This window comes from Budorcas taxicolor, chromosome 6 (assembly GCF_023091745.1).
Source record: "Budorcas taxicolor isolate Tak-1 chromosome 6, Takin1.1, whole genome shotgun sequence".
NCBI lineage: Eukaryota > Metazoa > Chordata > Mammalia > Artiodactyla > Bovidae > Budorcas > Budorcas taxicolor.
The window spans coordinates 113856395-113880985 of record NC_068915.1 but is presented as its reverse complement, the minus strand read 5'-3'; the positions used below and the strand labels follow the sequence as shown (position 1 = coordinate 113880985).

The 24591-nt window shown below is 52.1% G+C and overlaps 1 protein-coding gene across 1 annotated transcript in view; it reads left to right on the top strand.

Moving 5' to 3' along the window:
• The window catches only part of AFAP1 (actin filament associated protein 1), a 145426-nt gene that overhangs the window by 99781 nt on the left and 21054 nt on the right, over window positions 1-24591 (top strand). The window contains exons 8-11 of the mRNA XM_052641645.1: window positions 1012-1093; window positions 7372-7521; window positions 16032-16243; window positions 20987-21132. Of these exons, the coding sequence (XP_052497605.1) occupies window positions 1012-1093; window positions 7372-7521; window positions 16032-16243; window positions 20987-21132 (590 nt within the window). The remainder of the gene's footprint in view (window positions 1-1011; window positions 1094-7371; window positions 7522-16031; window positions 16244-20986; window positions 21133-24591) is intronic.

Here is a 24591-nt window from a genome sequence, read left to right as displayed (position 1 = left end):
ACCTGCCATGCCTGCTGTCTTTCCCCGATGGTGTTCTGACAACATCCCCACCACCCACAATCCCAGCTCTTCCTCTCAGCCCATACAGTGAGAAGGAAACCAGAAGTCAACCCACAGACTGGGTAAGACATGTGCAAAAGACCTCTGCGAGAGGACTTGCATTCAGAACAGATAAAGAAGTCTCAGAAGTCAGTATGAACCAAAAATCCAATAAGAATACAGATAAAGGTCTTAATAGATGTTTCCCTAAGGATGATGACCCTTCAGGGTCCCTTGGACAGCAAGGAGACCAAACCCGTCAGTCCTAAAGGAAATCAACCCTGAATATTCATTGGAAGGACTGATGCGGGAGCGAAGTGCTAGTACTGTGGTCACCTGATGGCCACAGTTTGCCCGTTTGTGGAAAGATCCCGTTTCCGCGGCGAGCCCCGCTTCCCGCCTCGTGGTGTTCTGTTGGTGGCCTGTCTCCCAGGAGCGTCCTGAGCCCTCCCTGTTGACCCCTGCCCCGTGGACAGTTCCCTTCCGTCTACTCTTGTAGCCAGGGCTCTCTAGAGAAACAGAAGAGTCTGTGTGTGTATGTATACGTACACATATTTTATATGTATTATAACATATAATTTAAATATAAAATAAAATTCTACATGCAAATGAGAGACTCATTGTGAGCAGCTGGCTCAGATGATTATGGAGCCAGGTTAGGGTGATGTGGCTTGGTGAGGGAAATAGTTTATGTACTCCCAATATTTTTTCAAAATTATTTGCCAGAAAAAGTGATCGAGCACGTGTTACTGTAAGCTCAGTGAGCTTTTCCTTTGTTCTTTTGATGTTTTTAAAGCTTTTGTGGCAAACCAACCAGATAGTCTGTGTTCTAGCTGAGCCCTAACCACCTCCAGGTTATTGGAACGTGGCCCACATTTTCTTTCATTTTTGAGATAACATATGGCTGATCTATGATACATCACTTGGTCAGTGTGGCCGTGGTAAGGTAACTTAATCTTTTTATCCTCACAGAAACTGTCTTCAGAGAGACCAAGTTCAGATGGTGAGGGTGTTGCCGAAAATGGAATTGCTATGTGTAATGGAAAAGAACAAGGTGAGTTCTGTTCATGCCAAAAATATATAAACCAAAAAAAAAAAAAAAACCAACTCCAAAACAGAAGCATGACGACCAGGTCTGTAAACCCTGATTATGTAGGAAACGCCCTCAGTAGTTTAGCGATGCAGGTGTCATCGTCCCGTGTTACACAGACAGAAATCCAGAGGTTAGCACTGTCTCTCCAGGTCTTCATTTTAATGCCGCCAAGCCTTGGTCTAGGCTTTCTCTTTTTGTCTGGGTATGTTCCCTGCATGAATTTATTGTATTTTTGTGTGTGTGTGGGGGGGGGGGGGTTGGGGGGGTGGGCGCTGTGCCTCTTGGCTTATGGGCTCTTAGTTCCGATCTGAACCAAGATTGGCCCCTGGCAGTGAAGGCTCCCACGTTCTAACCACTGGGCAGCCAGGGAACTCCCTGGTCCTCGTGTTTTACTCATAGCAGGCTACTTCCTCACCTGATTTATCACCGGGACAGGTTTGCATCAGGGGTGGGGTGCCAGCATCTCGCTGGGAGATGTGGTTCGGGGGGCGGGGAACCTCATGTAAGTGGAATTGTCTAGTGTTTGTCCTTCTGTGGCTGGCTAATTTCGCGTGGCATGGCATCTTCAGGGCTCATCCCCGTTGCGTAGGCGCAGGACTCCCTTGTTAAGGTTGGATAGAATTCCCTTGTGTGGGTGGACCACGTTTCCTTCTCTGATCATTCACTGATGGACATTTGGGTGGCCTCCACCTTGTGGCTATTGTCAGTAATGCCACTGTGGGCATGGGGGTGCAAATACTGATTTTTATTTTTTCCCTAAAGTCAACTTTATAAAGGTGTAAGTCACACATTGTCATATTCAGCCTTTTTGGCATATGACAGACACATACATGTAACCTGCATCGCAATCAAGACGTAGAACACCGCTGTCACCCCCAAGATGTTCCCTGGCAACCACTGACCTGTTTGCTGTCCTCGAAGCGGAATCACACAGGGTGCAGCCTTCCAGGTCTGGCTTCTCACTCCATGTATTGCGATTGGGGCGGATCCACGTGCTGAGTAGAGTCATCCGTTCTTTTTCTAGGCTGAGAGGATTCCAGTGTGGATGGACCAGTTAGGTATCCACTTCCCGACTGGAGAATAGCTGGGTTGTTTCCGGGTTTGAGCGGTTTATGAGTGAGGCTGTTGCACACGTCCATAGCAGGCTTTCGTGTGAGCATGTAACGTCTTCATTTCTTTGGGCTGATACCTCGGGGTGGGGCTCTGCAGCTGCTGGCACTCATGCCTCCTCACCAGCCTTCCATTGTCGTCTTTGTTTTGTTCTTTTTACTTTGGCCATTTTAATAAGTGCTGTGTAATTGTGCCTTTAGAATGCATTTTCCTGTGACCAACAATGTTGAACATTTTTAAATATTTTTTTGCCAACTATGTATTGCCTTTAGTTGTTCAGTCGCTCAGTTGTGTCCAGCTCTTTGCGACCCCGTGGACTGCAGCACGCCAGGCTTCCCTGTCCGTCACTATCTCCTGGAGCTTGCTCAAACTTATGTCCATTGAGTCAGTGATATCATCCAACCCCCTTCTCCTCCTGCCCTCAGTCTTTCCCAGCATCGGGGTCTTTTCCTATAAGTCAGCTCTTCACATCAGGTAACCACAGTACTAGCGCTTCACTCCCGCATCAGTCCTTCCAGTGAATATTCAGGGTTGATTTCCTTTAGGAGTGACTGGTTTGGTCTCCTTGCTGTCCAAGGGACTCTGAAGAGTTACCATCCTTAGGGAAACGTCTATTAAAACCTTTATCTGTATTCTTATTGGATTTTTGGTTCATACTGACTTCTGAGACTTCTTTATCTATTCTGAACACAAGTCCTCCCTCGGACGTCTTTTGCACATGTCTTACCCCAGTCTATGGGCTGACTTCTGGGTTCCTTCGTGCTGCGTGAACTGAGAGGAAGAGCTGGGTTTGTGGGTGGGGGGAATGTTTTCCCTGTGCACGGCCAGCCCGGTCTCTGCTCCCCGTGAGCGGTTCTGCCCGCCTGGCTCTCCGTGCTCTGTCGCTGGGGCGGGGGACTGGTGCACAGACGTCTCCTGGCTCAGAAAGGAAGTCGCCGTAAACCGAGGAGCAGTCCACACCAGTAAGAATCCTGGAGCCCAGATCGTCTGGGCTGTTTTGATGCCATGGTCTACCCCGAAGGGTCATGACCTCTGCCTCGGCCCACGAGGTTCTCTAAGTCTGTTGTTTCTGTGTGTAATTTTAGTTCTTTGTGTCGGAAGTTGTTTGGTGGAAGGTATCATCTCTGGCTTCACAGGGCACATTATGTGTCATCAGAGCCAGGAAAGCTATCTTTAAGTTCTGCCCTGAAATGGGACAGCATACAATCTCAGGGTTCCTGTTCAGACGCCGAGGCTCAGTGGGCACTGCTGTGGCTGGTCTCTTTCCTTGTTCGCCATTTCCTCCCCTAGGGTCCCTGCCTGAAATTAGGTTCTGCAGAATGGTATTGTGTGTCTGGACATACAGGTCAGTGCCTGTGTCTGCATCTGACGGTCTTGTTTCCTTTTAACAGGACCAGCCTTCTCTGCTCTGCCAAGGTGACCTTGGTTCAGACACTTCTGCCTGGCATGAAACTTTGCATACAGTCAGACCCCCAGTGGATAGCCACTGAAGGAAGCTAATGGCTTAAGTACATCCTGACCTGCTCCCGGAGCTTTTATCCTTACTGCACACTCTTGGCCAATTTGTTGAGAAATTCCAATAAAGCCCCTTTGGTCCACGCTATGTCTCAGCCCAGACAGATTTCTCTGCAGACTGCGTGGAGGAAATCCCGAACTCCTGCAGCTTTCCCGGAATGTTAGACTCTCAGCTGAACACGGACACGAGCCAGACTCTGTGACCAGAGCCACAGGGATTGACTCTAAACTCTGGCTTCTTCTTTCCAGGTGTCAGGCCCCGGCATATAATGAACCAGTATGGTGTGATTTTGGGTAAATTAGTAGAGTTGCTACTGATACTCCAGCTGACGTAAGAAAAGAGAATTGAGTCCCCGGGGCTGATCTGTGTGGAAGCAACAGTTGTCCCTAACTAGTCCTGCACGCGTTTACCATTTAATCACGGGCTAACGAGTCTGTTGGTGGACTCAGCAAGTGCTAAGTCGCTTCAGTCATGTCCAACTCTCTGCGACCCCATGGACTATAGCCCGCCAGGCTCTTCTTTCTGTCCATGGAATTCTCCAGGCAGGAATACTGGAGTGGATTGCCATGCCCTCCTTAGGGGATCTTCCCAAACCAGGGATCGAACCCACGTCTCTTAAGTCTCCTGCACTGGGAGGTGGGTTCTTCACCACGAGCGCCACCTGGGGAGCCCCCAGGTGGCATTAGCGGCAAAGCAACTGAATAGTCTGATGGTATTGCCCATGTCCCCACTCCTCCCGCCTGACTAGACGTCAGAACACCTAGACTCTCACTGGTGTAGGGTAACCGAGAACTGCCCGGGTTTATGGCGTTCGTGGCTTCAAAATGCTGACAGTGCTCACTGCCCCCTCCCTGCACCCTTCCCCAGCTTCACAGCGACGCTGTCTGGACTCTGTCTCTCCTCCACGAGGTCAGTGCGTGCAGAGTTCTGCATTGCTGGGTTTTTCTTCAGAGCTGCACTTACTGCGTGAACACTGTGCACAGTCTTGCTCTATCAACATATTTTCCATCCCTACAGCTTTGGCTTTTTCTTCCAAGGATGGCCTCCCTTCTGCTTTTGCAAAAACAAAAGCAAAGAATCAATCCATGGGCTTTCAGAGAATTAAAGGTCCTTGCTAACGTCTTTTCTTTGTAGTCGAGTCCAGCAAGAGCTTTCCCAATAGTAGCAAATCCTTGTCAGATTGGAAGTCAGTCTGATGACTCAGCTTTCTCAGGCATCACCTAGCAGGGAATGACTGATTCACGCTCCTGAGCTTTGCAGGAGGCACCTTCGGAGCACAGGGTGCCCTCGCTGAGAGGACCTTATCAAAGCTTAGCTTGAGTGGGACTCTGGTGAAAGATTGTCTCGACGCTCTTGAGAAACCACGAAGAAGGGTCACCCACCACCGCTTTTCACTTTGGGTTTGGTAGAACTGAAATCAGTGGTTCTGGCATTCCAACCAGGGATTCCATGTCTGATGGCAGCTGGGGAGGGGCTGTGCCTTCAGATCAGGAGATGGAAGCAGGTTCCTGGTACTTTATTTTACAGGGGGTTGTGTGCAGTGGGAGAGCGTAAGGAGGGGTCAGGGTGACCACCCCGTGTTCTGTGTTTCTAACATGACCTGGTCTGTGTGAGACGGCACAGATGTGCTTCTCTTAGTTCAGGCTGCCTGCCGTAACGAGATGCCACAGACCGTGCGGCTTAAACGACAGAGATGCGTTTCTCACCGTCCTGGAGGCCAGAAGCCCAGGATCCAGGTGCTGTCAGTGTTGGCTGCCAGTCATGGCCCCCTTGCTGGCTTGCAGATGGCCATCCCCTCACTGGGTCCTGAAGTGGCCTTGCCCCCATCCCATGAGGACGCCAATCCTGTTGGACCAGGGCCCCACCCTTAGACCTCACCTAACCGTCAGTGATTCCTGAGGGGCTCGTCTCCAAATACAGCTGCACGGAGGTTAGGGCTTACCCCTGTGTGAGACGTGGGGAGACGCAGGCATCGTCCGTCGTGCCGTTCGCCCTGTAGTGTGGCTCCTTGCTCAACTGCACCGTAGCTCCTGCCCTCAGACGCTGTTCACTGTCCTTTCTTCTTGGAGAGGAAATCAGGGTTCAAGCACAGGGACTGACCTCAGGGACCTCCCTGAGTCGGGGCGGGGAGCGGGGAAAAGGGGCACGGAGCCCAGAGGAGGCTGGGCCTGGCCGTTCCGCACGTGGGGTGGGTGGCAGAGTGGAACCTGTGGAGAGGGGGGCCCCTCTGCCCCACTGAGCGGCCAGCATGGGGGAAGGAAGTAGTGAGTGCCTCCGCTTGTAGAGGGCGGATGTAGCAATCAGGCCGACGGTTTATAAGCTCACCTCCGCGTCCTCTTTCTCTGCTGATCCTGTGTGACTGTGTGCTCCGTCTCTGGGCAGAGGGCCACTGAAGGAATTCTTGACTTTTGTTGCCTTTGCAAAGGGTCTGTGCCACCCTCTGGGTTGCAAATGGCGGGATGAGGGGTCCTCCTGGAGAGGCCTGGGAAGGGGCTGTTGGGAGGGGTCTCGGGAGTCAGTGATGGCGTCTGGCTTTGATGCCCTGGGGGCCTCTGGGGCCCTCCCAGCTTATCCACACCAAGCGAGGCTGTACCTGAGCCGCCTGGAGGCTCGGTGTCCTGCGAGGCCCTTGGCTCCAGGATCAGACATGGAATAGCCCCCAGTGACGGCTCACTTCCCAGAGGTGCTGTCGGTCCTGGAGGATCCTCTGTGTCCACCCCGGTCTGCACCTGGTCCCCACCCTGTGACTCTGTCGGAGGTTGTGGACCAAGCCCGCAGGGGCTGGAGAGAGCAGATGGCCGGCGCGGGTCAGGCACGGGAGAGCAGCTGGCAGCCAGCGCTCAGTCTGCCGGGGGGCCCGGGGCTGTGGTCAGCCAGGCACGTTGGTCCTCACGCACGGCCACTGGGTCTCGGGCCCTTCCCCCACCCGCCATCACTTACCAAACTGTGGGTTCAGAGTGGCTAGATCTTCCAGTTTTCCAGGGAAAGCCAGAAGTAATCTTTGTGCAAAACAGTCATGAGTTTATGCACACAACTGAGCTCTGCCGGCCAGACAGAACCCATGGGGCTGGGGCTGGGATGCGAGTCCGACAGGTCGGCGAGGGCCTGGTGGAGGCTCCCTGAGGACTGCCCCCTCCACCTGCCGGACCGCGCCAGCCTGCCTTCCGTCCCTTCTGGCGCCACAGGCTCTGCGAGAGCTGATGCTCTTCCCGCCCGGACGGCTCTGCCCCAGGGTTTCTGCACAGACGCTGCCGTGTGTTTAGCGCCTGTGCTTCCCGACCGCTTGGTCCCTCTGCCACGCAACCCCGCCTCAGGTCTACAGAGGCCTTGCCGTCGTGAAGCCTCCCCCAGGGGTGCGTGAGGGTGTGTGCACGTGTGTGTGAGCTCGTATGTGCGTGTTCAGCCCCCTCTAGAACACAAGCTTCCTGGGAGCTCCTGTTTGTGCTGTGTTCTCTAGACTCTAGAATCACAGACACAAAGCAGGTACTCGATGAGTGAAAATTCAGGGAAAGAAAGTTGGCCACGATGCATGCTTTATTTTGATGGGGTTTTTTTCCCCATTAAAGTCTACCATTGAAACATGCCTTTTTGTCATCATCTTTTTTCTTCACAGTTAAGAGGAAAAAGAGTTCCAAATCAGAGGCCAAGGGAACCGTGTCTAAAGTCACTGGGAAAAAAATCACCAAGATCATCGGTTTGGGAAAGAAAAAGCCGTCGACGGACGAGCAGACCTCCTCGGCAGAGGAAGACGTGCCGACGTGCGGTGAGACGGGGGCGGGGCCTGCTTTACCAGATCCGCCCCTTCCCTGAGCACAGAGGCCCTCTGCATTGCGTTCGTCTGAGTCTCATTGGTTGGGATCGTGATCGGTTAAGCTGGGGGCTGCCGTCTGTGGCGTCGCAGAGTCGGACACGACTGAAGCGACTTAGCAGCAGCAGCAGCAGCAGCAAGCTGGGGGAACGGATTACACTTTTACTGCTATTTTTATTTATTTATTTATTTATTTTTACCGCTTATTAATGAAGCCCTTGCAAGGGTTTGAGATATCTCTGAGGTTCTCTCAAGATGAAAAACAGAGTCTCTGTTTGATCCCATGAGGCTCTCCCAAATTCCTTTTAAGCGACTTTAGAGGGAAATATGTATGTGTCCGGTTGGCCAGCAGAGGCGTGTCAGGTGTGTAAGAACGTTTACACAATCCCCAGCAGCTCCCCACTTAGCCTGAAGCCCTGCAACTCAGCTTTCAAGGGGTGCTCTGTGCCTCAGACTCAGTCGGGCTGGCTGACCCCCTCTCCCTCACCCGTTTTGGTCCAGTAAGAGGTCTCTAGGCAGCCCTTGTTGTCGAGGCCGGGGAAGCACCAGGGAGGTGGTGGTGCTGGCCGAGACTCCCCTACTGCCCCTGCTTGGCTGGGCCAGGGCACAGGAGAAGAATCTGCAGAGAAAACCACGTCTGGTCTAGTGGCAGAGGGTTGGCCTGAAGCAAGGAGTCGCAGAGACGAGTGTGTGACGACTGACTTGTGGTCACAAACCCAAGGAGAAACCAGGTCAGCCACGGGAGAGTCTGGCAGGGACGTGGCCTAGACGGGGCGGTGTCGGGGACCACCTCCCTGCAGAAGTGGGACTGTCCTTGCTCGCTGTTTCCTAGGCAACCACGCTCCCAAGTTAGGCGACTCTTCTAAGTAGAAAGTCTTCAGAGGCTGAAGGATGGGTACTCGCTCTTTAAGGAAACGGGGAGTGGGCCATGCTTTTCAGTGGCCGCGGCTCGTGGGCTGCTGTCCGTCGGCGCCAGCGCTGCGACGCCTGTGTGCGTGCTCCCTGTTCCACCCCTCTCTCCCCCTCTGGCCAAGCCTCTCCTGTCCAGGTGTCGGATTATGTGGGGATGCCAGAAAATAAACAGCTCTTAGATGCTGCCCAGTGGTGCCCAAGTTGGGCCCCCCGCACACAAAGATGACTTTATTGAGCAGATATCCCATCCCAGGGCGTGGCTTGTGCTGAGAGGGCGGCGTGAGCCAGAGCCGCGTTGGTCGGGAGGAGGGGTCGATTGTGGAATGCGGGGCAGGTAGGCTTGGGGTGGGGGTGCCTCTCGAGGGGAGGGCAGGGTGGGTTCACAGCTTGCCCCTGGCTTTCACAGACATGGTCCTGAGAAGTCGTGGTACACAGGAAGCCCCTGGGCCGTTGTGCAGAGTGCGTGTGGAGTGGAAGACAGCAGGCAGGCAGCGGTGGGGCCTCGCCGGGTGGAGGTGTCACCTTGGGAAGGCCCCTGTGAAGTGGCCGTTCGTGGGTCAAGCTGGGAGGGGAGCCACTCCTTTTGTGACCCCCAAAAGGAGACCAGGGGTCTGGGAGCGCCTTGCACACAGAGATCCTGAGCTTGGCTCTTGTCAGACAGTCGGGTCACAGAAGCGAGTGCACTGACCCACGTTCTTTGCACGGAGCACACCTGCCCTGCAGAAGCTAAGCTGGCGGGCAGAGCTCTCATGGGAGGATGCGGGGAGGGAGCATTGTTGACGCCAGGGCTGTGCCCTCTGCCTTCCTGGAGCAGCTCACAGCCCTGGCAGCTGGGCTGGTTTCCTCTTACATTGCCTCTGGAACCACGATGGGAGTTCTAGGTTAAGGTGGGAAACGGGAATTCTCCAACAAAAGGGGATTACTGTTTTAGCTTTGTTTTTTTTGTTGTTCTCAAAATTGCCCTAGGCCAGTGGAGGAAAGAGGTTCTTTCCTGAGAAACGTTGGTATGGAAGGCGACTTGGCCACTTGAGCTCCAGGCCGCTCGCTGTGCGGGCGGACGCTGAGCTGAGGAAGGCTGTGGGGGTCGCCTTGAGCCACCCAGGGAGCTGGGGGCAGGACAGGGCTGGCCCGCGGGCCTGTCTTGCAGCCCAGGTCTGCTGCGCCCCCTCCTGTCCCTCCCAGGGCTTGCCACCTTCGTGACTTCTGTTAGCTGCTGGGGGGCGCGTGCTGGACGGCGCAGTTGCGTTGAGGCAGAGTCGTGGGGGTCTGTAGCTCCGTGTGGGTTTCCACCAGGCTCTGAGTGGACACCTGTCACCTGTACTAAGGGAACACCCTCTGTCCACATGGTCTTAAAATGATCATCCAGTTCTTGGCTGGCACGGGAGAGGACTCTGCACAGAAACCCAGGGGCAGGGTGACTGTTCCATGATGTTAGAACTGCTGCAAGGCCTCAGGCAGGAGAAGCCGCTGGATGAAGGCTCCCCGCCCATCCTGCGCTTGGAGACTCCACAGCTGCTTTCCTTGCCAGCAGGAAGGGTGGGGCCACTCTGGGGACAGGGGACTCTCCCGGGGAGGAGGCGACTGGGAGCTGAATTGAGATCTCTTCCCTGGCCTCCGGGTGCACCAGAGGAATGCCTGCGGGTAGGAGAGGGTTCTCGGCAGGTCCACACAGCCTGGCTGGCCGCGCCCCCACCCCCCACTGGCTCTGCCCGACCCGCCCAGCTCTCCCTCCCCCTCAGTCGGTGGGCACTATGCCAGCATCAGCCAGGTCTGCTCTACAAACAGTCACTCAGCCGAGCTGGTCGAAGACAGGCACGTGGGCCCCTGAGCAAAGACGGCCGTGTCCTTTGTTTGCCCATCTCCAGTGCTCAGGGTCCCAGCATTGTCCTCACTGTGTAAGCTCAGCTGTGGTTCCCAGGAGATGTGCGTTTCGCCTCTTTCTTTCTTCTCCACTCCGTTTCTGTCTGTCTGGGCCAGCCCCCAAGCCTCTCAGCTGCCCACCTTCTCTTCCTCTGGACCCCTGCCGGCCACCCAGTGGGAGTTTTGAACCCTTAGACTAATGACACTAATCGTGTCATCCAGTGCTGAGTCAGCCGAGGGCCTTTGACAGTCTTGTCTCAGTTGGATTTTCCACCTTTTCCCTCTAAGTTACTAGATGAAGATGCAGGTTGGATTCACCCCCCTGCCCCCACTTTTATCCCCAGCGTCAAGCAAAGAGCCTGGGATACAGCACCTCAGTAAACACTTGTAGAGTGAATGATTACCGTAAGCAAATTGCAGCTTCTCTGAGCCTCAGGTTCCCTTCCTGTGAAATGGGCTCATACTTAAAATTACTTTGTTTTCCTTAAAATTGAAGGTAAAATTATGAAACATTAGGCACATTGCCTACTTCACAATTTACGCTCAGTAAATGGTCTCTATTATTCATTTGGTCGCCTGAGAAAAACCTAAGCATGCCAACATAGCCAGATGGAAGACTGACACAGATAATGTCTACACTAGGAAGAGAGAAACTGATGAAAGGGAAGTTCCCTAGGTGCCAGGATGGAGGGCTTCCTGGAGGCAGTGTAACCTGAACAAGTTGGAAGGACTTCCTGGTTATTTCTCAGGCCCCTCCCAACTCTAATGTTTGGTGACTCTGATGTTTTCAGCAACAGAGTTGTTGGTGAATGTGCATGAAGGTTATATGTCTCACTTTTTATCGTAATCCAGGCGCAAAAGATCAGGCGACATTCAGTGGCGGGGAGGGGGGCGGGAGGCATTCTTGGCGTCTGTCACCATGTCAGGGGCGTCTGGAGCTCTTGGGCCCGTGCGCCCACTGGAGGGCATGCACTTGGGGCGGAGGGAGGGTTCTGGCGTCAGTGTCTGTGGGGCCAGGGTCAGCTGTCGGCAGCGTTTGGACGTCTGGTCTCCCCTCCCGCCCTCCCACTGGCAGCCCTTGTCACTCCTCGACTGCCCTGTTCCCCTCCGCCAGTTACAGATGGAGGCCTGCAGAGATGAGAGGAGCAGTGGAAGTCCCCACAGACGTGTGCCCATAGCACAGAGATCCCCTGGGCAGCGCCGCCCTTCCCCGTCCAAGAGAAGGAGGCAGTGGATACTGGGCCCCCTTCAGCCAGGCCTCCCTGCCTGCCCTTCTGCAGCGGCTGGGACTCGGGAGCCGCCTGGTCCACACACAGCGGGATGCGCGGGCGCCTGCAGCTGCCCCCTCCTCCTGAGCCCAAAGCTGTGCCTGTCGGGTCGGCCTCAGGCCGTCATGGAACCGCGCACACGCTCGCCACCACACTCTTGTAAGAAGCCTTAAAGAGTTCTTTCTTTAGGATTTGGAGCAAAGATAGTCTCAAAACATCAAACGGAACTTTGTGAATTGTTCAGATACAGTAACTTCTCACCGTGACATGATAAGTGGGAACAAACAAGCAAGAAAAATCAAAGGATTCTGGCATTGCCTTACTGGCAGGGCATTGAAGTGACCAAGGCCAGCCTGTGCCCGGCCCTGGCTGCCCCTTGGTGCCCCCTGGTGGCGGGTGGCTGCTCCGGCTGACTGTCGGGGTGGATGGGTCCTGTGTTGGCAGCAATCCCGTCACAGACTGGCCGTGTGTGTGTGCATGTGCTGTGTGTGTGTGGTGATGGAGTGGGGGGTGGCAGCAATCCCATCACAGACTGGCCGTGTGTGTGTGTGTGTGTGTGTGTGTGTGTGTGTGTGTGTGTGTCTGCCTGTCTGTGTGTATGGGGTGTGTGTGTCTGTCTGCCCGTGTGTGTGTGTGTGTATCTGTCTGCCTGTCTGTGGGTGTGTGTGTCTATGTGTGTGTGTCTGTCTGCCTCTGTGTGTGTGTGTGTGTGTGTGTCTGTCTGCCTGTCTCTGTGTGGGGGGGGGGTATGTGGGTGTGTGTGTCTATGTGTGTGTGTCTGTCTGCCTCTGTGTGTGTGTGTGTGTGTGTGTGTGTGTGTGAGGGGGGAGTGGGAAGAAGACTCCTAGGGGACACAGGGCCTGCCCTCTGGCTCCAGAGGCCTCAGATGGGCTGCCTGCCGTGTCCCTGCGTGGCCTCTCCCCGCCCAGGAAGTAGAAATGCGGGCCGCCTCTTGGGAGCGGCTGGTGAGCCCGGCGGGGAGGCCATGAGCCAGATGTGGGCTCGTTTCCGTGGCGCTTGCTGTTTACAGAGACAGGCCTCTTACCCACTTGGGTTCTCGTTTTGCTTTTGCCTTTTGGGCACTGTAACTAAAGATGAGGCAGGCGTTAAAATATGGTAATTGCCTGTGAAGTCACCCTCTAAGTAAAGTGTGAATCTGTCCAGCGTAATCATTCCTCCTGTGACTCGCATGTTGAGAAATTCATAGCATTTGGTGACTCGGTCAGGGAAGGCGGGCCCCTTCACCGCTCCAGGCGTTGGGTCATTCTCTTGGCAGGCCGGGCGTGCTCAGAAGCTGCGACACACCCCGCGTGCACACACACACACCCCTCCCCAGCTCTGCGCCAGGGACAGGTGTGCCCGCGCGGCGATTCTAAACTCCGGAAGCCCTGCGGAAGGCCAGAGGAGTCCTGTCACTGCTCCTGACAAGGCAGACGTGCTTAAAGTCCTCCAGACTCCTTTTAGCGCCTTCTCCCTCCCCGCCGTCTTCTGCGTCAAGGCCAGGTCCCTGCAGTAGCATCTGAGGTTTCCTGTGACCAGGTTCCTAGACGTCCCAAGTCTTAGTTTGCCGTGCTCCCCACTTCTCCAGGCCTGAAGAGCTCCCCACACCTCTCAAGGCCCAGGTGAGGACATGCCCTGGGTACGCGTGAGCCTGCACTCTGCGGGCCCTGGGGTGGCGGGGTGGTCGCGCCCGCCAGTGCCCTGTGCCCCAGAGCCCTTGCAAAGGTGTGCCCAAGCAGGCTCAGGTAGCTGAGGCCGCCCCAGGCTTCAGCTTATTTCTTCTTAATCACACACACTGTCTGCTGTCCGCCAGCCATCCTGTGAGTCCATTCACACCTGGACGCACACACGGTGGCTCCGGTTGGCAGCTGTTTCCATACAAGTCCAAAGACAGGCCTTCAGCGTGACTGATGACTTACAGGTGATATCAGAGAGACAGTAAATAGCTCTAATAGCCACCCCTTGGGTGTCCAGGTATTATGTTTGACTGTATGTTTTAAGGAGAGCTTACAAAAGAATGTGTCAGAACTGGGCCACTTAACAAATGCTGCTTCCCAAATGAAAACCGCAGCTCTTTCTCTGCCATCTTTGGCTCTCTGAAGAACTTCAGGTGGGTCTTTGCTGGGAGGCCGTGAACAGGATCAGGCATGACCTCCCTCCTCCCCTTTGTGAGCTCGGCTTCCCCAGCCTGTCTTCACGCCCCTTCAGTGTGTAAAATACAGGGGGCTTTGAGTCCCAGGACCTTGAGCTGGGACTTGCTTCTCCATTTTCTCTGTAATTTTACAGATATGGCAGCTCGTGTCGCAAAACAGTTCCAGGTGCCCTTTAGGGTAGTATGTTGGGAGGACTGACATCACATTCAGGAATGGGGACATTTAAGTACTGCTAAGTGTCTCCCTAATAAACTCTGAGCAATTATTTATAGTAATATTTATACAGAAAATAGGAAGCACCATTCTGGGCCCTGAAAATACGTTTGTTTTTTTATTTTCCTTTGGTTTTTGCCTTTATAGTGTTGATCCGTTGCTAATAAAGTGTGTAAGGTGTCGAAGAGAAAAGAAGCAAAAAGCATGGTCCAAATTGCCTTTCTGGGGAAGACATTTAAAAGTAACTGGGGTCAGAAAGGATGCATTTATGTAAAATCTACTCATTTATCTTTTGGCTGCGCTGGGTCTTCATTGCTTTGTGCAGGCTTTCTCTAGCTGCGGCGAGCAGGGACTGCCCTTCATCGCAGTCACGGGCTCCTCGTGGAGGTGGCTTCTCGTGGCAGTGTTGCATGAGGACACCTTCTCTTGTTGCAGAGCATGGGCTCCAAGCACTCAGATCTCAGCAGCTGCAGCACGTGGTCTCAGTGCTTGCGGTTCGCAGGCTCTAGAGCACAGGCCCGGTCGCTAATGGCCGCCGGCTCAGCCGCTCTGGGGCACGTGGAGTCTTCCCAGACCAGGGAATGAACCTGTGTCCCCTGCACCGGCTGGCAGATTCTTAACCACTGCACCACCAAGGAAGGACCCTCTAATTTTGAGCTGTGCGCATGTGTGTGCACATGTGTATGTGTGTGTACGTGTGTGTATGAGTTGAGAGAGCAGCTGGATAACCTAAGGAACCCTTGGTTCTCTTCTTCCTCCTTGACCTGCCTTCTGCACACTGCTCCCCTCACTGCCTCCCTCTCGCAGGCACAGCCCTGTGGACGGGCTAGAAGTCGCTGGCACTCGGTGATATCTGTTATTTCATTCCTTGTTACTTGTAGAAAAATGCATTGTATGTTTGTGGCAAATGAAAATGATCGGTTACTAGTATTTGAGGAGATTAAAACATGATGACAGCTCTTCTTGTAATTCCACCCCATTCCATCTGTACTGCGCTGATACAGGGCAGCCCCAGAGACGTGGATGGCGGGTTTCCACGTGCGTCAGACCCAGACCCTCAGACCTCAGCAGATCCTCCCGTCAGAGGGCCGAGGAAGGGCGTGTCTGTTCTCTGGGCAGGAGTCTCGTGCTGAAGACCTGCCGTCATCTGCTGGAATCCTTCCAGCGGTGGGAGCTCCCCACCTCCCCAGGCCGCCTGTTTCCTTCCCTTTGCAGATAGTTTCATTCCTCCTGGGAAGCCAGAATCTGCCCCCCGGGGGCTTTTGCCCTAGCTGTGTCATCTGCAGCTACTTGGAATGAACCCGGACGCTTTCCTGGGTGAAGCCCCTTCAGCTTTTTGAGGACAGCTGTGTGGCCTCATCCCTGCTCTCCTTCCACCCACTGATGCCTCAGCGAGCTGTCACACGCCTGGTCGGGCTCCGGGGTCCCGAAGGCGTCTGGGAGCTGGTGCTCAGTGTGCAGAGCGTTGGGCTCCAGGGAGGCCTGAGCATCCCAGCCCCCAGAGCTGATGGGGGCAGTCGTCTCCTGCTGGTGGCTCCTCTCATCCCCAGCAGCCTGCGCTCGCAGGTGTGCTGTGTGCGGGGTGTGTTTCCTCCTCGCGGCCGCCTCGGGCGCCTCCCTCCCAGGGACTGACTGCCGCTGTCCTTGCAGGCTCCCTGGTTCCTTCCCTCCTCGGGCGCCTCCCTCCCAGGGACTGACGGCCACTCTCCTTGCAGGCTCCCTGGTTCCGTCCCTCCTCGGGTGCCTCCCTCCCAGGGACTGACGGCCACTCTCCTTGCAGGCTCCCTGGTTCCGTCCCTCCTCGGGTGCCTCCCTCCCCGGGGGGACTGACGCCCGCTGTCCTTGCAGGCTCCCTGGTTCCTTCCCTCCTCGGGCGCCTCCCTCCCAGGGACTGACGGCTACTCTCCTTGCAGGCTCCCTGGTTCCGTCCCTCCTCGGGTGCCTCCCTCCCCGGGGGGACTGACGCCCGCTGTCCTTGCAGGCTCCCTGGTTCCCTTCCTCCTCGGGTGCCTCCGTCCTGTCGTCCTGTCGGGCTGATGGCCGCTCTCCCTGGTTGCAGGCTACCTGAACGTGCTCTCCAACAGCCGCTGGCGGGAGCGCTGGTGCCGCGTCAAGGACAACAAGCTCATCCTGCACAAGGACAGGGCCGACCTGAAGATGCACATTGCCTCCATCCCGCTGCGCGGCTGCGAGGTCATCCCGGGCCTGGACTCCAAGCACCCCCTGACCTTCCGGCTGCTTCGCAACGGCCAGGAGGTGGCCGTGCTGGAGGTAGGGGCCAGTTGCAGGGAAAGCAATTAAAACTAATTTCTTCTTTACACACTGGAAGCTTTCATTTTTAAAATTTAAAATTTTTGTTTCTGGTCTATTATTATTTTCTGCTTCTCTATTAATTCAAACCTTTTTTTCCTTTTTTTTTTTTTCACTTAGCATTAACATGAGTAAGCTACAAAGATACACACAAATTTGTATACATATGTGTACATACATATATGTGTATACATAAATAGGCTGTAGAGTTTTCAGTATATGTGTACGTTATGTTGTACAGTCAATAGAAATAAGGGTTGTTTGGATTTGGTAAAATGGCCAATGTGTGTTCGAAATTAATCGAACATGTGTGTTAGTCGCTCAGTCGTGTCCAACTATTTGCGACCCCATGGACCATTGTCCGCCAGGTTCCTGTGTCCAGGCTCCTCTGTCAGTGGAATTCTCCAGGCAAGAATACTGGAATGGGTTGCCAGTCCCTTCTCCAGGGGATCTTCCCAACCAAGGAATCGAGCACAGGTCTCCTGCATGGCACACAGATTCTTTACCCTCTGAGCCCCCAGGGAAGCCCAATCAGATGCAGAGCCAGGTTCTAAATGACCGCAGTGATGCTGACCATCGGAGGAAACGGCCAGTTAGCCAACCTAGAAGGTCTTGGTAGGAGATTGGAGTTTGTTTCAGAGACTGTTTTTTTTGGTGAGGGCAAAAAATGGTTAACATCATAGTTCTTCCTCCCACGAGCTCCTCACCCGATGGTTTGGATGGTTTGAGGTCACAGGTCAAATGTCCGAGCCCACCATCGTGGCTGACCTCACAGAAGGGAAGCAGGCCTGGCTGGGGCTGGGGTGTCTTGGCCCCAGTCTTGGTTCTCTTGCAGACTTTGATCACAACCCAATCTGCTTTTCTCTCTCAGCTTCTTTATTTGTCTGTGAAACAGAGCACCAGGCTACGGTTGGTGTGCTTGGTAAGCATTTATACGGGCTGAACGCTGCAGGGCGGATGGCAGCAGAAAAAAGCTGAAAGCGTAAATGAGGAAGCTGTGCTCTTGGTGCGGAGCAACGCAGGTGTCACATGAGAGGCCGGCAGTGGGTCTGACGGGAGTGCGAGGGCAGGGAGGCGTGGGCTGGCGTACGCTGGGTTCAGGGTGGAAAGGGAGTCTCTGGCCTGGATGCCATGTGGAGGCCGGAGGCCCCGGGGGCGGGGCAGGGATGGGCTGGGTGAGCAGGGCTCTACCTGTCTCTGCTCCCCGCCCTGCAGGCGCAGCCTCAGGTCCCCGAAAGATGGTGGCTGTATCTCACTGTTTTTCCCTGTTCTAGCTGTGGAAGCAAACACACACACTCAGAAAAGTAACCGCGCTCAGCGTTCCAGCACAAGCAGAGTCTGCCTGAATCAGTTAAGGAAACGCAGTGACGCGGGCAGTAAAATCGTGTTCTGCACACTTTCCAAGATCTTTTTATCTGAACTTTTGAGAGAAGAGCTGTGAACACGGCACACAGACTTCCATATACCCCTTACCCTCATCCCCAGTACTCACATGGTGCCACGCTTGGTGTCTCTTGCGTGGTCTCTCTCGCCTCACCTTTTCTCTCTGTATGTTTTTTCAGGACCTTTGACAGACATCTTGTCCCACTTTCCCTAAACACTTCAGGGTGAATTTGCTAAAAAACGAGAGCATTCCTTTACCAAAACCACTCCATAATCATCAAAACCAGGGAATTCACCCTCACGCAATACAATTATCTGACTCACAGATTTTAATCAGATTCCCCCAGTTGTCCCAGTAATGTCCCTTGTAAGCAGATGGAAACGCCAGGTGGTATACTGCCTTGGGCTGCAGTCTCCTTGGCTTTCCCTGTCTGGTTTCGTGACATTGATTCTGGGCATGGTGCAGAGCAGTTATCATGGAGAAGATCCCTCAGTCTGGGGATATCTGCTGTTTTCCTGGAAATTTGCATCTGGGGTCAGCGCGCTTGGCAGGGCCCATGGAAGCAGTGATGTGGTGTGCAGTACAGCTGTCAGTCTGCCCCACGACTGGTGTTGACTCTGACCTGTGGGTGGGTTGTCTGCACGGCTTCCCTACTGCAGAGTTACTGTGTTTCCCATTTGTCTTTAATGAGCTCCATGTGGGAAGATTCTTTGAGATGTCCTACCACTCACAGTTTTACTGACTTTTAGCATTCATGAATGAGTCTTGCCCGAAACAGCTGCTGATGACGACTTCCTAATTCCATTCTTCCCTGCACATTTGTTGGTTAGTATCTACTGCCAGGGAGATTTCCCTTCCCCTCATGTAATTAGTCATTCATTCATTCATGTGTGTTTATATATCAGCAAGGGTACAGAGATTATCGTTGTAATCAATGAGTATAATCCTTTATTGTCAGGATTTATCCTGGTCAGATTAACAGAATTGGTCGGTGGAAAGCCCTTCAAGCTATGTGACCTCTGCTATGTCCCTGAAATAGACGCTGAAGTTCCCATCGTTCTGTGAGCTCTTTCCTCATATTATGATGCACCAAGATATTCCAGGCTCATCTTGACTTTTCCCTACCCCAGGACTGTTGGAATCAGCCATGGTCCAGAGAGCTCTAGAGGACTCCTCCTGGTGGATGGTGGTGCTTAGAAGCCAGGATCTGGGTGGCGGGTGTGCTCACAGTTTCTGGGCTGTCATAGGCAATTGTGTGCATGTTCATACATACATACGTTCAGGCGTGTTTGTTATATGTGTCATACACACGCATATGCATATGTACCTGCTTAGCAGTAGTAACAGTGTCAGTTGCTCAGTCGTATTCGACTCTGTGACCCCCGTGGACTGTAGCCCGCCAGGCTCCTCTGTCCATGGAACTCTCCAGGCAAGAATACTAGACTGGGTTGCCATTTCCTTCTCTAGGGGATCTTCCTGACCCAGGGATCAAACCCGGGTCTCCTGCACTGCAGGCGAAGTCTTTACCATCTGAGCCACCAGGGAAACCCATATATGTATGTATACACACGCATCTCTACCTGAAAGTGAAAGTGAAAGTCTGTCCGTCGTCTCCGACTCTGTGACCCCACGGACTACACAGTCCATGGAGTTTTCCAGGCCAGAATACTGAAGTGGGTAGCCTTTCCCTTCTCCAGGATATCTTCCCAACTCAGGGATTGAACCCAGGTCTCCCGCATTGCAGGCAGATTCATTTCCAGCTGAGCCACCAGGGAAGCCCAATCTCTACCTATTTATCCACTAAAAGCCACAAGATTGTAACTAATATTTTAAATTCAGTATAATACCACTGAGATAGTTGTTAAAAATCTGAGGAAATTTCTGAAAATGAACAGTGAGGAAAATAGTTAAGAGTGTAATAGTGTCCACGGCATCTTAGATATGGTGTTAAAATGCTTTTGAGAATGCTTAGATGAAATAGGTACGGACGCATGGCTGGAGGATCAGTCACAGATACATTCTTAGCATAGATTTTGTTTGGGGAAAGGCAGAAGACCAGTGAAGAGAACCTGTTCGTGGTTTTTTCTAGTATCCAGGTGTTCGTTTCAGCTTAGCAGGCGTTGGTCATATCCCGGCTCTCTGTGAGGCACACAGTTGGGACCCCTGCACTCGGTCCAGTGGCCCCATACGGCACTGGCCAGGCATGGTCTGGCGCTTGTACAGTGTCGCTGACCAGCTCCATCAGCACACAGGAAACAGCTCCTCCCTCCTCAGCCGCTCTTCCTCTGAGAGGTTTTGTGCCTACCACGAGGCATATGTGCTTAGCTATACTCTGATCCATGTTCAACTCGTCCAGGGTACAGTGTTGAAAACCCATTTTTCTTTAAGGGTTTAGGCTCAACTCACACATCTTTCTTTATATAAAAATTTTGCAACTTTTACAAAAACTTAAAAAAATTATTTGGTTTTCACATTCAGGTACCTCATAACTCTCTTTCCCATAAACTTTAAACATTGCTCACAGATTTGATTAACGAAAGTATTTAGACATTTGAAATGCTATTGTGAATGTAACGTAATTGACCTTCTGAATCACATAACGGGGCGGCTTAGAATTTTAATGCACTGAATCTTAAAGATCTATTTCTGACTTGTAAATCAGGCAGATGACATTTGGGGAGCATTTGAAATATCCTAAAAAAATAGCATGCACAAAGCGGCCCAATGCTTGTCAATACAACTACACCTGTATCCACACAACTACTATGAAAACGAAAGTGGGTTGATTTTCTGTGCTGTCCAGTCAGAGTGATAAAATTGCTGTCGCAGGCCCACGTCAGAGACCACAGCAAGGGCTCTTGCTCAGCAGAGGTGATGCCCACGGTGGCCGAGGCCTGACATGCTGTCCTGGTTAGACGCCTGTGGTTGGAGAGGCTCCTCCTGCTGCCCGGATTTTATTGCCAAACTAAGGAGGCTTTCTAAACAGCTTTCTGTGGCTGAGATTTAAATAATCCTATTAGCTCCTACGTCTTACACCCTAGTGCCTTTCCCCAAAGTAGCTGGGAGGCATTTAGTGCCTCTGCTTTTTATTTCCCAGGGCGTAATCCTTGTGCAGCTTCTGCACCAAGACTTAGCGTGAAGGTGGTGCTGATCCCGTGACGCGGGCAGCGACCGCATCCTCGGCGGCGTCTACGTCTGCACACGCCCCGTGTTACAGTGCCTTTCCTGTTGCGGGGTCTCTTTACCGACACTTTTACGAAAATGTGAAAACCGTACTGTTACTTACATAAAATGCTCTTTCCGCCTCTTCACCTCACCAGGCATCTTCTTCTGAAGACATGGGCAGATGGATTGGGATTTTGCTGGCTGAGACGGGGTCCTCGACAGACCCCGGGGCCCTGCACTATGACTATATAGACGTGGAGATGTCCGCGAACGTCATTCAGACGGCCAAGCAAACCTTCTGGTAAGATCCTCTGCCGTGAGAAACGGCAATGGAGTTAAACAACTTTATTTTTTCCCTAATTTTTTCCCTTTTATGTAAGTATATAGCCTTAAAGGGGGAAAAAAGAAAAACAACTGAAGACTCTCCTTTTTTGTACTAATGCAGATTTTGGTGAAATATTTCTCATTTCAACCATCTGTGTTTTCTATTAGAACAGGGTTTGGCAAGCTTTTTGTGCAAAAGGCATGACAGTAATAATTTTGGCTTTGCAGACCTAGTATTCCCTGTTAAGACTGCTCAGCTCTGCCACTACAGTCACACACATAAGTGAATAGACATGGCTGTGTGCCAATAAAACTTTATTTGCACACACAGGCAGTGGGCCATATCTGTCCCATGGACTGTAGCCTGCTGACCCCTGTATTAGGGAAACAGTTCTATAAAGCAGAAATAATTCTCCTTATTGTATAAGTGAGGACTGCATTTTCAAAACCATCAATCATATACTTTTAAAACTTCAATGTGATCTTTTTTTTTAAGGGCTGTTATGTATAAAAACGTTTAAAGAATGAGTATTTCTTTCACATAATCATGGCCAGGATAATTAATGCAGCCGTTCTCAAAGTATGGTCCATAGACCCCTGTGGGTGTTCAAAACCCTTTTTAGGCAGTCCCAAAGGTCAAAACTGTTCCCATAATGACGCTAAGAAATTATTGTTATTCTTTGCTTCTGCATCAGCAATGCAGAAGGAACCAGGGGCAGGGGGGTAAGTTGGCAGGTGCCTTGGTACCATCTTAAGTGGTCGCTTAACAAGGTGCTGTGACCATGGTCACCACCACGCCTTTATAGCAAAAGAAGGTGCTGGGTTCATGTGAGACGTCTGTGGTCAAGCACTGAAACTGTTCCTGTTTCTGTGAAGGGCCAGAGAGTAGATATTTTTTATTAACTCTCTTGGGTCCACGTCTTTTTGACATCTATGAGACGTGGCAGGCAGGACACACGAAGCGCTTTATTGACTGAACTCTCTGTTGTCTTGAGGAAACGCTGTTATGTGACTGAGTTACTAACTCAACTAGCTCCTCCCCATCCCACCACCATTTTTTCTTTCCATTTTTACTGGAAAGAACAATTCACAGATGAACTATTGTTATTCAGATGTAGGCATTTGCAAACACTTTTTCAAAAATGGACCAAGCGAGCCTCTCATCTCAAGGGACGATGGCTTGGCAGTGTTTGTTGCCTGCAATGGAGTTGAACTTTCACTGAGAATTGAGAACTCTCGGAGCGCTCCATCTTCCACTCCGAGCCGATGCCTTCCCAGTACTCAGACTTTTGTGATAACGTTGGTGGTGATGTTAAGTGTGATTTTTGGTATTGTGTAATGAAGTGTGTGCATTTCAAAGGTCTGTGTCAGTCATGCGCAGGTCAAAGATCCCTCCCACAAGCAAGATAAATGAATGGGTATCCATGCCAAAGCGGACAAGCAAGTTCATGGATACAGTTTCAGATTCTACATGGCAACTAATCATTAAGAAATTACCACTCGTTGAGTTTTGGTGTAGCATCAAGGAATATCTTCCATGACCTGGAAAAGCTGTTAAAAATACACCTCACTTTTCCAACTAAATATCTGTAGGAGGCTGGATTTTCTTCGCCTACTTCAACCAAAACAAAATATTGCAACTGACTGAACGCAGAAACAAGTTTGATAATCCATTGTCTTCTACTGAGCCAGACATGGGATAGATTTACAAGCATATCAAACAGTACCATTTTTCTCATTTTTAAAAAATTTTAAAAAGGTATCGTTAACATTCATAAAAATATGTTGAAATACAGTGGATTTACTCCTGTTACTTTTGAACGAATAAAGGCGAACACATTCCTGAGTTTCGGTTGCAAGTGTCGTCAGCCTCGATAGTGAGCGCCCACGTAAACCGCCTCGATAGTGAACGCCCACGTAAACCGCCTCGATAGTGAGCACGCACGTAAACCGCCTCGATAGTGAGCACGCACGTAAACCGCCTCGATAGTGAGCACGCACGTAAACCGCCTCGATAGTGAGCGCCCACGTAAACCGAAGCCCTTCAGTCTTCAGTAGGGTGGAACATGGTGTAGAGACTTAGGACGCAGGAGGACTGCTCGTCTGCCGGAACACATCTGTGAAAGGAAAACACAGCTGGTTCCTGTTTTGTGCCGTGCAGAGCAGGGGTCGGGCACCCTTTTCTGTGAAGGGCAAGTCAGTGGGCACTTTCAGCTTTGCAGAAAGTGTTCCCCAGTACGACCACCCCCCTTTGTTACCATGCTCAGCTCCCCGCAGTCGGGCAAAAGCAGCAGGGTGGTCCTGGAACCAGTGGACGTGGTTGCGCGCAGCAGGAGTTTGCTGGGTCCTTTATGTAAAGTGATGCCTTGTGAGGTTACGCCGGAAGGAGCACCGGGCCAGGAGGAAGGGACCTGGCTTCTGACCTGCTGCAGCAGGTACTAAACGGAAAGGTTTGAGACATGTCCTTCCTGACCTGTCAGCGTCCAGCTTCTTTTTGTAGAACACAGAGTTTAGGTAACGTGATATCTGAAACTCGAGGCTCTCGTAGCTCTGATCCCCAAATTCCTGCTTCCGTCTCTCTCGTCCTCAGAGAATCTGGACTGGGGCTCGAGGGAGGCGGATTGAAACAGAGCAGGTGACGGAGTTGTATGATCAACAGGTGACGGTGAACATGGCAACAACACTTGACAAGCCCACCCGGGCCCTCGAAGACTCTGCAGTCCTTTGAGTAGGAAGAAGGTAAACGCAGACGTTTGCACTATTTGTCTCTTTAACATCCACACCGCCATCTAACTTTTCCACATGAGTGGTGTTTGTGGGGGACTGGAGCAGTCTTGAATGGGGTTGTGGGATGAACGTTAACTTAATGCTTGGCCAGTACGTGAACCATGAACTTCCCGATGGTCAAGGTGGTTTTAGAAAAGGCAGAGGAACCAGAGATCAAATTGCCAACATCACTGGATCATGGAAAAAGCAAGAGAGTTCCAGAAAAACATCTATTTCTGCTTTATTGACTATGCCAAAGCCTTTGACTGTGTGGATCACAATAAACTGTGGAAAATTCTGAAAGAGATGGAAATACCAGACCACCTGACCTGCCTCTTGAGAAATCTGTATGCAGGTCAGGAAGCAACAGTTAGAACTGGACATGGAACAAGAGACTGGTTCCAAATAGGAAAAGGAGTGCGTCAAGGCTGTATATTGTCACCCTGCTTATTTAACTTCTATGCAGAGTACATCATGAGAAATGCTGGGCTGGAAGAAGCACAAGCTGGAATCAAGATTGCCGGGAGAAATATTAATAACCTCAGATATGCAGATGACACCACCCTTATGGCAGAAAGTGAAGAGGAGCTAAAAAGCCTCTTGATGAAAGTGAAAGAGGAGAGTGAAAAAGTTGGCTTAAAGCTCAACATTCAGAAAACAAAGATCATGG